Here is a 13,869-nt window from a genome sequence, read left to right as displayed (position 1 = left end):
ATTAGTTCAGCTATGAACAGGACAACAGGACAGGGGCAATGATAAGCAGTCACGCCAATAGTGCACAAAGCACTTGGAAGCGATATGAGCATCTAAATGAACATGAATTAGTATTAGGCTGAATAATGGCCCTGGGTAAGGGAGGTTGGTTGCAAGTGTGGCAAGACAGGGGGACGTGTGAAGGGAAAAGTAAGGACGTGATGAAAGAAGTCAAAGGATGTGGTGGCGGCAACAATAGTAGCCGTAGGGGTAGTGATAGGAATAGCAGCGGAACGGGAAGAGAGACAGGATAGACACGTACACCAGACGCGGATACGGAATAGTCATGACAGACGGTGATGTGGCCATGGCTCTGATTGACAGACAGCGAACGACAAATGAATCTCGGGTCCTTGAGTATCAGAGTAGCTGAAGCACATGTGAATTTATTCTGGTTGCTCAGGTGAGATTTCCACGCAAGTCTAAGTAAGGTAGGTGTCTATGTACGGTAGGTCTGTGTCACTCTCTGGATCTTTGTCCCTTTGCAGGAAATACTAGTAGGGATCTACTACTTACGGAGTACGTAGATAGTCATACAAGATCCCCCGGGCAGAGCCATATGGAGTATGAGCACCTAAGAAGACCAGCCCCTACAGGCACCATAGGCACATGACGCCTAAAATTCTCCTCTCCTTTTATTCCGGTTGGTCAACATGGAGTATGTTCATGTGTACTCCGTACACTGCGCTACCATCCTGATCACGATCGATGGGCTAAGGAGATGCAGCCTTTCCCTATCCAGATCCCATGATGCAGCTATCCAGGATGCCAATCTATGAGGCTTCAAGGTGCAATGTCATTGGATGATTCCCATCCACGAGTTCTCAATTCTTCAAAGCGCGGAGCCAGGGGTGAGGAGGTGGCTTGGCCTGTTACAGTCTGTGCGGAGGGACGGGTTTATTCTTCTTCTTTTCTCGACTGCCACTGCCTGGCACCCCGTATTTTTGATGTGTCTGTCCGGACGACCACGTGGAGATGTATCTTCAGATGGATTTGTGATACCATGAAGGAAGCCGGAAGCCGGAAGCCTGCAGTGAATATACGCGTGTGCAAACAAGAGGACTGTACCTGTCACGGCGTCACACATGTACAAGTCTGAAGTACCTTGGCTATCTACCTACTCTCGCCTAGGCGGAGGGCCGAGGAGGCACTTTATACAGCAATGACGCCGAAGATGCAGTAACTGTAAGTACACTAAGTGACTAGGCATCGAAGATCACACCGGCATTCTTGAGCCCATGGCCATGGCAGCCAGGAATCGACAATGGTACGTGGCTCAATTGGAGGTAGAAGATCCCACTTTCCCCGACAACTCCCACTGTCCACTGTGCCCAGGTGTCAGGACTGCTGTTCCAGACTGGGATGGATTATGTCAAAAGACCTGACATGACACCAGTTTTCACAAAGACCACTTCTTGATTGCTATGGTGGCAAGGTGGATCGAGCCTTCTTACTAAAGTCTGCCCTCTTCTTGAAGCTCGAGTGTTCAACTGTGATTAAAATATGCAGGGCAAAGGAGATGTGCGTTGATGCTTCTGCAGCATCGTCAATCTACAGGCAACCCCGTGCTTCAAGTCGATTTGGCAATAGTAGTAACGGCAACGTAGTAAAATGAAGTCGCCATCCTGGTGGCAACCCCTTAATGCAGCATTCATTTCCCACAGTGGATGAATTGCGGTGAGTGTCGAGGCTACGATTTGTGCCTTGGAGAACCTTGCACCTGGCCACCTCGCTACACACTATGAAGTACTCCGTAGTGAAAGTCCCTACCGTAGTCTAGGTTTGATGGACCCAAGCCCCCAACTGAACATCTCGAGACCAATTGACGCGAGACCGTGGCCAAGCCTGTGCGTATGCGTACCTAACTAAGGTACCTAGGCATTGACACGGGTTAGCCCGGCGCCCACCTAAAAGAGCCTAAAGCTGCCTTGCTCGACCATCCCCCTTGGCCCAAGCCTGGCCGCTAACCAATAGAACCCTCCAGGCTCCCCCTCAGTTAAATGTCTTGTGCATGGGATATGTCCCACCTCGCCCGCGAAAACATCAGGTGGACCCTGGAGCTTACCCTTATGGGCTGTATGGCGCACAAGTGGATCAGCCTTTGGGGTGAACGCATACTCCGTATTCGTCCTCAGGCACCCTGGAACGCAGGTCTACCAAAGAGGCCATGGGAGGCGTTTGGGCGGCGAACGGGCACTGGGGTCACTGGGGGCAAGCCTGTGGTCAGCTTTCGCCTTCTGCAACACGTTACCTGCGTGTGTCTGTTGCATAAGTCTACTCCCTAACTCCCAGTCACCCAAGCGCGCCAGTTCACTCCCCATATGGTCCAAACCTGCTGCCAGCGGCTAGACGAGCCCAGGTTGATTGCGCCCTTTCGCCAATCCTCAATGTCTGCCGTCCCCTCTTCTTCACTGGCCTGAGCTTTCCGTTGATTCTACGGAGTACATAGTGTGGGTCGAGGGGCTATTTTCATTGTGGCTCCTCGTAATCTGCACGGGTTCTTCACGCATATTTTTATTAAGAACAATATGTATCTAACCCATACTGCAATGACTGACCACCGAGACAGGCAACGCTAAGCCTTCACAGCCCTCTGGAATCTGGACCCCCCTCCCCCAATGCTCCAAGGGCAATCAATCTTCTACCCAGTAGAACCTAGTACCCAGAACCTTGTAATTGGTTCAACCGCTCTCCGATTAGCTTGCAATGGATCGTAGTTCGTCGACTAAGAGTAGTGGTCAAACTACTCAAGCTCAGAGGGGCCCTTAGGCTCTGTGGCTCGCCAACCAGCACTCGACGCTACTACCAAGTCTTGCTGGAAACAGTTGCACTCACCTCACGATTGCTCCCTGTATTGTCAGTCAAACCTGATCGATCACCACCATACCTACACTCCTCGTCACCGACACCAAAAACACCACCGTCATCCTCATCCTCATCTCCACCCATCACCATCACCTCGACCTCCTCCTCCTCCAAGACGGCCTCCCTCTATCAGGCGCGCCTGTAATTCACCCTAACCTTCCTCCACTGTACCATTATTCAACCCCTCCTGCTCGTATTCAGCGCTTCTTCATCTTCGTCTTGTCATTCCACGCGACCCACGACCAAGATAACGAAAATCCCCTGGACCACCTCACTGTGCAGCGTGTTCTATCCTGCGCTGACTATAGAACCCTTGACTACAATTTATTCACTTTTGACTTGACACGGGCTGACTCTTCTCCCATCTGTCCACCCTCAAACCCCCTCACATATAATCTCACCGACCAAACATCTCCAAACAAGCCCACCCACAGTTCGTCACACCCTGCGGCATCCCTGGCCAACCATCTCCATTGACTGGTCCCAAACAAAACCTCATACTCCTCCACGGCATCTGCTCCCGCAGTGCGCCATTCGTTTCTCCAACCCATCATCAACCACTCAATCACTGTGTTTCAGCTGCAGGCCGGCAGAGAAGTCCTCGGACCTAGAAACAACATTCCACTCGCTCACTGTCTTACATGAACCCAAGTCGGTTCGACTTCTCGCACCTAAACGGCTGTTGATGAACTATCCTTCCGAGATTGGGTGCAAGAAAAGGTTGCAGTGATTGGGGCTTACATCTTTTCATTTCCATGACCTGTCGTCAACACCATAATTGCCCTTGGGACGCAACACCATAGCCCGTCATGGCAACCGCAATGGAGTCACCCATGGCCTTTCCAGATTCTCCTCTGGATCCCGACGAAGTTCCCTTTCCTTGCAAAGGATGTGGACAGGTGAGTTGATACTTATCCTCACGCTCGAGTCGTGATAGACAATGGCTGACGTGGGCTTACACCCGCAGATTCTCGAGGAAGGAAAGGCATTTGAGTTAGGTATGCCTGTTCAACCCCAACCGCCCGTCTCCTTCACTAACCATGTTCAAGCTGGCAATCGATGGCACATCGATTGTTTCCGTTGCAACACCTGCGGAACCCTTCTCGACTCCGATGCCAACCTCCTCCTCCTCGGCGACGGTTCTCTCATCTGCAACAATTGCACCTATAGCTGCAGCAACTGCAACAACAAGATAGAAGATCTGGCTATTCTGACAGGCGACCAGGCTTTCTGCGCCAACTGTTTCAAATGTCGCAACTGCAAGCGAAAAATAGAAAACCTTCGCTACGCCCGGACGTCTCAAGGCATCTTTTGTATGGACTGCCACGAAGCTCTCATGGCTAGAAGGCGCAAAAAGTCCGCAAAGGCTACATCACAGAAGTCCAGAGGTCCTGGGACTCATTACGACAAATCCCTCCCGGCAATTCCCCCTCCAGAATCACGCAAACCAGCCCCTGTCCCAGAGGTGCAATCTCCCTATTCAGATGAATACCAGGACTCTCCCAACCCTGATATTCAATCCGTGTCTAAGACCATCTCCGAGCTTCAACGAGATGTCGATTCCAGGCCATCTTCTGCAGATCAGTCCAATCGCGGTTTGTCATTCTATAATCCAGCCTCCCCTCCTACACCCACTAATTTGTTTGCTCTTCAGACTTGCGGACTCTCCCTTCGACAACCTTCCGAACAAACCGCCATTCTATGATGTCGCAACGATCAGACATCAATACAGGCCCAGAAGAGTTCTTGATTCCCCTGGCCTTTGATCCTACCCCTCAACCCTCCTCCCAATCTCCAAGTGTTTCTGGTCAGGCCACACCAAGAGGCGGAAATGAGGAGAGACCAAAAGATTACTTTACAAATAGACCTGCTCAGGCCCCCAAACCAGCCACTGCCAGTCCACATATAGCATATCAGGAAAAGGGCCGACAGGCCTCTCGAGAAGTCAACGACTTTGCACGACAGAAGAACGAGGAGGTTTTTGGTGGGTCTACCACACCAAGCGCCTCACCCTTCGTCGTCCCGGACCGTGTCCGCAAGTCGGAGGATTCCACTCGCCAGGCAACTGCACCTCGTGCGAGTAATGACCTGCTCACGAGTGACAAATTCAAGTTACAGGAGGCGCCCAGGACGAAGAAGCCTGAGCGTCTGAGCCCCGTCTCACGCTCGGAATCCACCACTCCCCGAATCGAGACGGGGGACCCGGTCGAACAGTATGCTACCAACCGGCTGCTCAATCCCCCAGATCTTGCCACCCCTTCAGATAATGGCTTCTCTACACCTCGACTTTCGAGCCAATCCAGCCCCAGGATCCAGGGCAACGAGTCTCCCAAACCTCCACAGCTCTCTGCATCGTCCTTGTTGCAGGCTCTGCCAAAACGAGGCGATTCACTTGACAGCGCCAAACGACCGCAAACAATCACGAGAAAAGAGGTCGGCGCTGCAGCCAATCTTCCCTCGACCCTGAGTGCTGCCATCAATGGAGGGTCCTCTCCTACACCAAAAGGAACGCCAACACCCGCCGACCTCGAACGAGCAAATGGCGGAAAGGTCATATCAGCACCTATTGGGACCCCCAAGTCCAAGAGCATTTTTGATACTGCCGACAACCCCCTCGAGGCGTCCGAGATCATCAGCGGCAAGACGAGCACAACATCATTTGTGGACCCTCGAGCACCACCATTACCGCCACCGGAGCATTCCAGATCACAATCTGTCAGTACGGTGCACTCGACAAAGGGCGGCGAGGGCGAAAAGTCGCCCGGACTTCCCAGATACTCCACTGGCGGAGAATTCACCATGGATGAAGACATGGCGCGAATCATGGGCAATGAGGAACAAGCTTCCTCTTTCCTCAAGAGGGTTTCCAATTCAGTGCGACATGGCCGCAGCTATAGTGACAAAACTGGAAGACTTTCTCAATCTCGATGGCCTAGGTCGCCAGCGGTGCCTCAGACCTCAATTGGTCAAGAAATCAGTAGCCCTAGCACTGCCTCGCCCGAACATCGGGACGAGCTTGCATGGTTCAAAAACGAATTGCGGCGCGAGAGGCAGAGAACCGTGGAGCGAGAGAAAAGGATTGCTGAGTTGGAGACTCAGTTGGAGTCGGCAGTCAACATCAAACAAGTCAATTCTGAGCTCAAGGAAAAGCGCTCCACCATGGTTGTATTGGACACCCAAAAGGAAATTGTTGTTCGTGAGCTTGAAATCCTGACGGATCACCTTGCTGCGGCAAAGCGAACGGGCCAACCATTTGATATCGGAAAGATGAACAATGCCGTTCTGAGGGATTTCGCAGAAGCATTAGAACGACTGAAGAACTCATTTGCTCCCCAGATTGAGGAATCGATCCAGAAGCGGAATGACCTCGTGGACGAGATTGCGAATCTGACACAGATGAAGGACAAGAGCTTCATGGAGTTTGAGCAACTGTCTTCCAAGAATGCACAGCTAGCCGAGCTCAACAACCAGCTCGTTCATCAAATTCAAGGATTATACAAGGCCAACTCTGGCACCACCCAGCCCGAGACCAAAGCTGGCGTGAATGGACTAGGCATCTACTCACACCACAAAGACAAATCCAACATATCACTCGACAGTCGGGACTTGCGCAACTTCTCGACCGACGCCACCGTGGTGGATTCAGCCAGTACTATCCAGGCGGGAGAAGCAGAGCCAGTCACAGTACTCCAGGGCCCTCATGTGGTAAATATAAAGAAGGGACAAGCCAAGAAGTTTGACTGGAGAAAAGCTCAAAAGGTCGGCAAAGGGGTGACCAAGGGCATCAAAGGCGCCTTCTCTTCAACACAGCAGAGCTACAACCGTGAGTTGCAATTCGCTGAGAATGGAGCGTATGGAAGCCTAGGAACATCAGGAGGACACGAATATTCGAGTCTTCCCAAGAATGCAGAGCCCGCGAAGCAAGGCGGGTTTGGCTTTTTTGGCAACCAGAAATCTGGCACAAAGCCGAATGGATTATACGCCATGCAGAGCAACAACAGCACGCCGTCTCTACTGGTGGAGGCATCACGTAAGTATTGAACGCGTCGATTAGCAAGTCGGTCTACTGACCTCGACACAGAATTGTTTGGCTCCGATCTCGAGCAACGCGCCGAGTACGAAAAGTCAGCTATCCCCGCGATTGTCAAGACGTGTGTTGAGGAAGTGGAATCTCGAGGTAAGTCCATCTTAATGTTCTTGATTCTGGAGGAAGCTAGATGCTGACCGTATGCACAGGTATGGATGTGGAAGGTATATACCGAAAATCTGGGGGCAATTCCCAGGTTCAACAAGTCAAGGATTGGTTTGAAAATCCACACCAAGACTTTGACCTCTCCGATCCAGACTTGGACATTCATGCCGTAACCTCGGGACTCAAACAGTATTTCCGTCGCCTGCCGAATCCGCTCATCACATACGAAGTGTACGATCGGCTGTTGGAGACAATTTCAATACAGGATCGAGACGAACGCGTCGAAGCGATGCAGGCAGCGCTGGAATATCTCCCTCGTGTTCACTACGAAACTTTGGAATATCTGATGAGACATCTCACTCGCGTGGTACAACGAGAAAAGGAAAACCTCATGACCAGCACGAACATTGCTGTGGTGTTTGCGCCCACAATCATGAGGCCTGAAAGTCTCAACCGTGAATTGAGCGATACCAAGATGAAGAACGAGGCTGTGACATGGATGGTGGAGAATTGCGACGGATTGTTTGGGAAATAGACACGTGTTTGGATACGACCCCGGAGAGGTGCTTCCAGAACTTCGATTTGACCTGTCCACTTGTTGATGAAGGTGGATCTAGGCGAATTCATTCAAGGGTCATGGATGGGAAGGAATACCCCCAATGACATGCATGTGGATTTCATCTCGGACTGACACAGGGTCGGGTACCGTGTATTGTAATATATGTCGACTACCTGAGCGAAGATTACCTGGGACGACACTGGGCATGTGGCGAGGCATACGGGATTCCATATGGGATGAGGAAGCGATGCGATGGGAATTATTCAAAGCGTGGAGCGGGACGGACAGACTGAGTTGACTGCATTGGAGGCTTCTGGATCGTCAGTCCAAAGATTTTGATTCTGCGTAGTAGCGAGGTGAGAGTTCTTGCGAGCAGGCGAACCTCGAAAAGTGGTTATAATAGCATGGATTTGGAGACGGAGACTTGGAATTTTGAATCTGCACGTGTGTAGACGGACGTAGAGGACACATTGCCTGTTGTAGAGGCTGGGTTGATGAAGATGATACTGATGATATTGATGATATTGATATATCAAACTCTCGTCTCCTATTTGGACATGTGTGGAGATTTCCTGTTTGGGCCTTAGCGCCATATCCTTTTGGGGGAGACTCGTCCATCATCCATCATCCTCCATCCACAACCAAGACAAGTTCCACGACAATTCACTCATTGCCAGTCACCGCTGACACACTCTTCGCCATCATTAGAACATTCGAACTTGTGATCATACTCCCTCCCTGTCGGTTTCTCCCCACCCCCGACATTCACCGTCATCGCCAACCAGACCTCCGCATACGCCCAACCTGAGACGCGAAGCCCAACTCCCAGACTTCCTCCTCCGCTCGTGCCGTATCCCTCTCCTTCTGCGACATCGAGATAAATCATGAACTATCAGCACCTTCCCTGCATGCATTACGAAAGATAATGCCATGAGACCTACCGCTATTCACGATGAGCCAGCAGACCATGTATTCTGGGAGCCGTCAGCCTGCTCCACACTCCTCTTCAGACCGCAATGGCTCCCTAGGTTCTCAGTCACTGAGACCCCCACTCCAGCTGACCGAGAGCAACCAGAATCGCGCTGCCAGATTCGAAGATGAAAAGAGGCGCATCATTGAAAGCTGTTTCAATAAGAGAGATCCAGATGGCATGCAGATTGAATCCTACATTACACACGTCAAAATCTCCGAAGATGCCGCCTACCCATCCTCCCCGCCTCCTCCCGATTCCAACCCACAGAACAGGAAGGAAAGAGTCATTCTTGTTGCTGTCCGCCGATCCGGCAAGGTGCGTGTCCACAAGGCCCGCGAAAATGCGAACGGTTCCTTCTCTATAGGAAAGACATGGCCGTTGGAAGACCTTTCCGTCATTTTATCCTACGTCGCCCTCGTTCCTGCCAACCGTCAACAAGAGATGGAAAAACAGTGGGCATCCAACACCGGATTCACTGTCACCTTGGGGAAACCATACTTCTGGAACGCTTCGACGCAAAAGGAAAAGGATTTCTTCATCGCCAGCCTGGTTAAGATCTATCGCAAATACACCGGTGGAAAGACACCACAGTTGACAGGCTTCACGGCACAAGAAGTCAACGCGTTGACCGCTGCCCCAGCATCTGCGCAAGCCACTCCTACTCCTGCACAGAAGTCGACCTTCTCTCCAGTCATCCCGTCTTCGGATCGAGCCACTCCTTCTCCTCAACCCTCAAATCATTTCCAGCCTCCGCCGATAATTCCCGCAGTTAGTGCAGCTCGCCCACAGTCGCCCTACGCTCCTATGCATCCACCTCCCAGCAGAGACGGTAATCGTGTCGGTTCACAGGATCAGGGGGCGTTTGCCCGGAATGAATACAAGCCCCGACCTCCATCATCTGGAGCAGTGCCACCTCTTTCCGCAAGATCAGAATGGACTATGCAGTCGCGAGAATCTCCTCGGCCCCAGCAGCCATACGGATCCCTCAATGTCCAGAATGAGGATCGAACGGCATCATTGTCAAGTAGCATTCAACCCACACCACGACCTTCTCTAAGCCCTCAACCCTCACAGTCGTCTCTGAGACGTAATGAGCTAGCCGCAGACCAGTCGAGCCTGATGCCTAATGGATTGAATGTATCCAAGCCAGCCGCCCTTGACTTTTCGTCTCGAAGACTTGCATCTACCCCAAATTCTGATCAATATCGCAACGCGTCCGGCCCTGATCAACTTTCAAGTCCTCGTCCCAGTACCGCACATTCAACGACCACAACTGAACGAAGAACGCCAGAGCCGCCTACCGCCACTCCTGCGACAAGTGTGGAACTACCTCTACCGGAGCGCAGGCAGGGTACACCTGCATCTACTCCATCTGCAGATCCCATTCCTGTCGAGCCTACCGGTCCTCCAAGTCAGAGTAACAGCACCTTTGTAACTCCAGCTGGAACCCCGAGTGCCCTTGAAAACATCGATCCCAAGGGCGAGAAGGGCTATTTCGACTCAAAACAGACGCCGCAAATACCGCCTCTGACCCAGGAATCACAAGTACAGCCTCCACCAGAGCAGCCTGTCATGAATGAGTCTCCTGGAGCGGATAAAGCCTCTCCAAAAATCACAAATGAAGCTATGGTCGCCGAGCCGGCAGAGACTGTCCCAGTTCCACCAAAGCCTGAAGAAGAACACCGTCCTGGCTTAGGTCCCATGGTCAAGAAAAGGTCGGGCAAGGATATTGCCAACCAGTTTCGGAGGGCTGCTCTGGCGGCAGCCGCCACCCAAGCCTTCCAACCACGTTCCGGTGGTGCTGGTGCCCGCCTCAAGGCCCTACAAGAGAAGACCTCGAATGAACCAGATGGAATCACAAGTGTCGTGCCTGCGCCGTTGACTCGAGGAATGAGCTCTGACAGTCAAAGAGATAGCGCTACTGATTCGGGTGCAGTCGTCGAAAAAGATCGGCCTTCAACGCCCAAGCCTGCTTCAGAGACGATTCCAAGAGTTCAACTCGAAAGACAGGCAACAACTGACAGCATACAATCAACTGCATCTCCTGCCAAAGCTATACCCGCTCCAACCTTGGATGCACCAGTGGACCAGGCTCAATCACAGCCTGAATCGCCAGAAAAGGCTCGGTCAGGTTCTCCCCAGAGAAAACGGCGTCAACGATTGGAAGCCGAAGTTGAAAAACACTGCCTCTTGTTGGGGATTGATCCACGGGTTCTCGACGGCCGAGGAGCGGACTTCAATGAGCTGTTGACTGAGTTTGGCTGGGAAGGCAGGCTGTCACATCATCCCAAGGTCGAAGATCTAGAAACGGACATCCGTCGAGAAATTGGGCGTGCTCAAGCAAGCGGGTGGCTAGGCCATGTCGAGCAACAAGAAAACAAAGTTCAAGAACTGTCGAAGGCCTTTGATAAGGCGATCGCCGAGTGTGAAGAGCTTGATGGACTCTTGACTTTGTACGCACACGAACTGGACACCCTCCATGATGATATTGAGTATATCGAAGCTCAAGGACAGGGACTACAAGTTCAAACCGCCAATCAAAAGTTGCTCCAGAGTGAACTTGAGAATCTACTGACGACGTTGACAATATCCTCTCAAGACCTGCGGGCGTTACAATCCGCCCCAATTGACAGCTTATCTGGTGTCCAGGCGATCGAGCAATCACTTTCATTACTGTATCGAGCACTGCTGACTATCGACCCCGAGATTCGTCAAAACAAACTTCGTCAAGCCAATGCTTCATCAACGCAAAGGTCTGGTTTAGGCGTGTATGCCGACACCGAAATAGGCCAAATGCGGGCGGTGCGGCAGAAGAAAGAGGAGTATCGAGAAGAGAGCCTCATGTTTATGAATCGATACAATCAGTTCATGAAAGCCATGTTCGCGAATGCAAGGCAACGCATTAGCGAGGATAACCTGCCGAGCAACAGTTCTTCCTCATTGATCTCGCTCAACCTCAAAGTCAACAATGCGTCACGACAAGAACTTTGGGTGTATAACCCTACGATGCTGTTCGTCAGAGAGGTCAATCAATATGAATGGTCTCTCTTGATACGAAATTATGAGATTGTGTTCAAGGAAAACTACTCGGATCAATTCCGGGACCATGCAATGATGATGAGAAAGTCTGCCAGGAAACCTTCGGGAGAGGAGCTGGAAATCCTCTTTACGCACCAAGAGAAGGAGAAATCCGACGAGTCACTGACATCAACGGCTGCTCGAAAGCTCACTGTCAAGCGAGGCCGAACAGTCAAGACAAGTGCTCTCCGGCGGTCGATTGGGGGTAAGCAAGATGGGAAACCCGAGGCGTGGGAGACTTTTGATACGGTCCTCCAGCAGCAAGCATCAGCAATTGCAGAGGAGCAGAACTTTATCGTGCAATTCTTCCATTTGGACTCGCAGTCAAATACCGACTTTTCCGAGGTGATCCAGTCGAGTGCACCGGAACAACGCAAACTCCCGAATCTTCAGGCGAAACAGTTGTATGATCCGGATCGAGACATGGCCAAGATTGTTCAAAACACGACGGAAGGAATCTATTCATTTTGGCCTATGGAGTTGCAGGGTTTGGTAGAGTGGGTGTTGAAGATGGATCAGCTGCAGGGTGTTGGGGTCTTGTTGTCATTGGAACAGTGTCTGAACAAGTATGAAGAAACCAACCAAGAATTCATCTGCCGGACTGTGCGCACGTTGCACGAACGGTTGACGGGACTGTTCCACAAGTTTGTGGACGAACAAGTCAAGGCAATTGAGGAGACCAAGGTCAAGGTGAAGAAAAGGAAGGGATTGATCTCCTTTATGAGAGTGTTTCCGGAATTTGCAGCCGCGATTGAGGACATGCTACCACCAGAGTCTCCTGGTCACCACGACACGATGGAAATTCGATTCATTGTGAATGATGGTTACATCAAGCTTCTCAAAGCCATGTGGGAGTCTTTGAACTTTATCGCCAAGGACCACCCGGCGTCCGCTGGGGGCGCCGCGCATTCGAACGCTCCCAGCGGAGGCGATCCCGAAGATAAGGAAGCGCTCAACTACCATATCCTTCTGATCGAGAACATGAACTTTTTCGTGGAGGAAGTCAAAACGCATCACAATGTGGTGCTGGAGGAATGGTCAGAGAAGGCTTCTCACGATCAGGTCATGCATCTCGCACAATATACGGACGCGGTGATCCGTCGACCATTGGGCAAGTGGCTCGACTTTTTGGAGAGCACCGAGGCACTGATGAAGGCGACGGATTCATATGCGACCATCGCCAACAAACCCAGCCATTCTCGAAGTTCGGCCAAGAAGATCCTCGCTGCTTACGATGGCAAGGAGATGCGTAAAGGTATTGAGACGTTGAAGAAGCGGGTAGAAAAACATTTCACGGATGCGGAAGATCTGTCGTCACATGCAGGAAGTAAAGTGCTGATTGCGAGGGTTCTGGAAGAGTGCAATACTCGATATTCGCATGCATGGGACCGGATGAAACTGATCATCGAGCGTGTTTACGAGTCAAGCCTGGAGATCGATTGGAAGAAGGAGGATGCAACGGCTATGTTCAAACGATGAAGTCTTGGTTCATTGACGAGGTAGTTTGGTTGCCATGAAAGAGCGTGTTGTGAGACGATGGGGTGTATCATTGACATTCATATCAAACACAATACAATATATCATTAGGAATATCGATTGACTGCTGGTGCCTGGAATGAGACTATAGGTTATCCTTGCAATTGATCGCCAGGCAGAAGAGTATCCATAAAAGAATGTCGATCAATGGTGAATCAGTCCAAGTGAAGACCGATATGACCGAGACTTCGGTGATTCGGTCTCGCTCGCTTGTATGATTGATTAGATACAGGCAGATATATGTATACCAGAAAGGTAGCATGGACAGGAAGTCTAAAGACTTGGAATGGTTATATCGTACGATTGTCTGCGAATGAATTGATCTCCGTTGTTGTCTTTAAGGTATTTCAGGTCACCAAAACAGGGGTACTTGGACCGAGTGAATGAATGACAGACTGAGAGTGCAAGATAGTATCACGTCTGCCTGACTACGAAATCACCATCAATTTTTGCCTTCTACTTCAGACTCTATTGCACAGACAAAGGACAAATCATACCTGCCATATTGTTATTCCTTTATTTCCAGGAGAGAAAAGCCCTGAGATTGCTTCCTGTCATTACTCATTGAGTAAGTACTGGTTCTCTTCGGTCTGTTCATTACCCGTCCCGCAAAGCCAAAGAAAGATT

General features: G+C 51.0%; 2 protein-coding genes across 3 annotated transcripts; both read left to right on the top strand.

Moving 5' to 3' along the window:
• The first annotated feature begins 2,883 nt into the window (after nucleotides 1–2,883).
• PV10_01328 lies at nucleotides 2,884–8,166 on the top strand. Of its 2 annotated transcripts, XM_016365523.1 has the most exons (6): nucleotides 2,884–3,803; nucleotides 3,872–3,902; nucleotides 3,954–4,499; nucleotides 4,559–6,934; nucleotides 6,986–7,081; nucleotides 7,141–8,166. In XM_016365523.1, exons 1-6 carry the CDS (start codon nucleotides 3,714–3,716, stop codon nucleotides 7,629–7,631), a joined length of 3,630 nt encoding a protein of 1,209 aa, XP_016229172.1. In that variant the 5' UTR covers nucleotides 2,884–3,713; the 3' UTR covers nucleotides 7,632–8,166. The 2 variants fall into 2 exon arrangements, with proteins under 2 accessions (XP_016229172.1, XP_016229173.1); XM_016365524.1 differs by having other exon boundaries at nucleotides 3,954–6,934.
• Nucleotides 8,167–8,311: 145 nt separating this feature from the next.
• On the top strand, nucleotides 8,312–13,320 carry PV10_01327 (uncharacterized protein). Its single transcript, XM_016365522.1, has one exon. It carries the CDS (start codon nucleotides 8,608–8,610, stop codon nucleotides 13,183–13,185), a length of 4,578 nt encoding a protein of 1,525 aa, XP_016229171.1. The 5' UTR covers nucleotides 8,312–8,607; the 3' UTR covers nucleotides 13,186–13,320.
• Nucleotides 13,321–13,869: the final 549 nt, after the last annotated feature.

This window comes from Exophiala mesophila, assembly GCF_000836275.1.
Source record: "Exophiala mesophila strain CBS 40295 unplaced genomic scaffold supercont1.1, whole genome shotgun sequence".
Lineage (NCBI taxonomy): Eukaryota > Fungi > Ascomycota > Eurotiomycetes > Chaetothyriales > Herpotrichiellaceae > Exophiala > Exophiala mesophila.
The sequence above is the reverse complement of the archived record's forward strand: the minus strand, read 5'-3'. Positions and strand labels throughout refer to the sequence as shown.

Bases quoted from the DNA above. Each gene is read 5' to 3' on its own strand.
- PV10_01328 (XM_016365523.1), top strand. From the start codon at position 3,714: ATGGCAACCGCAATGGAGTCACCCATGGCCTTTCCAGATTCTCCTCTG. The intron at 3,804-3,871 runs GTGAGTTGATAC...TTACACCCGCAG, and splicing joins CTTGCAAAGGATGTGGACAG to ATTCTCGAGGAAGGAAAGGC. The intron at 4,500-4,558 runs GTTTGTCATTCT...TTTGCTCTTCAG, and splicing joins TGCAGATCAGTCCAATCGCG to ACTTGCGGACTCTCCCTTCG.
- PV10_01327 (XM_016365522.1), top strand. From the start codon at position 8,608: ATGAGCCAGCAGACCATGTATTCTGGGAGCCGTCAGCCTGCTCCACAC.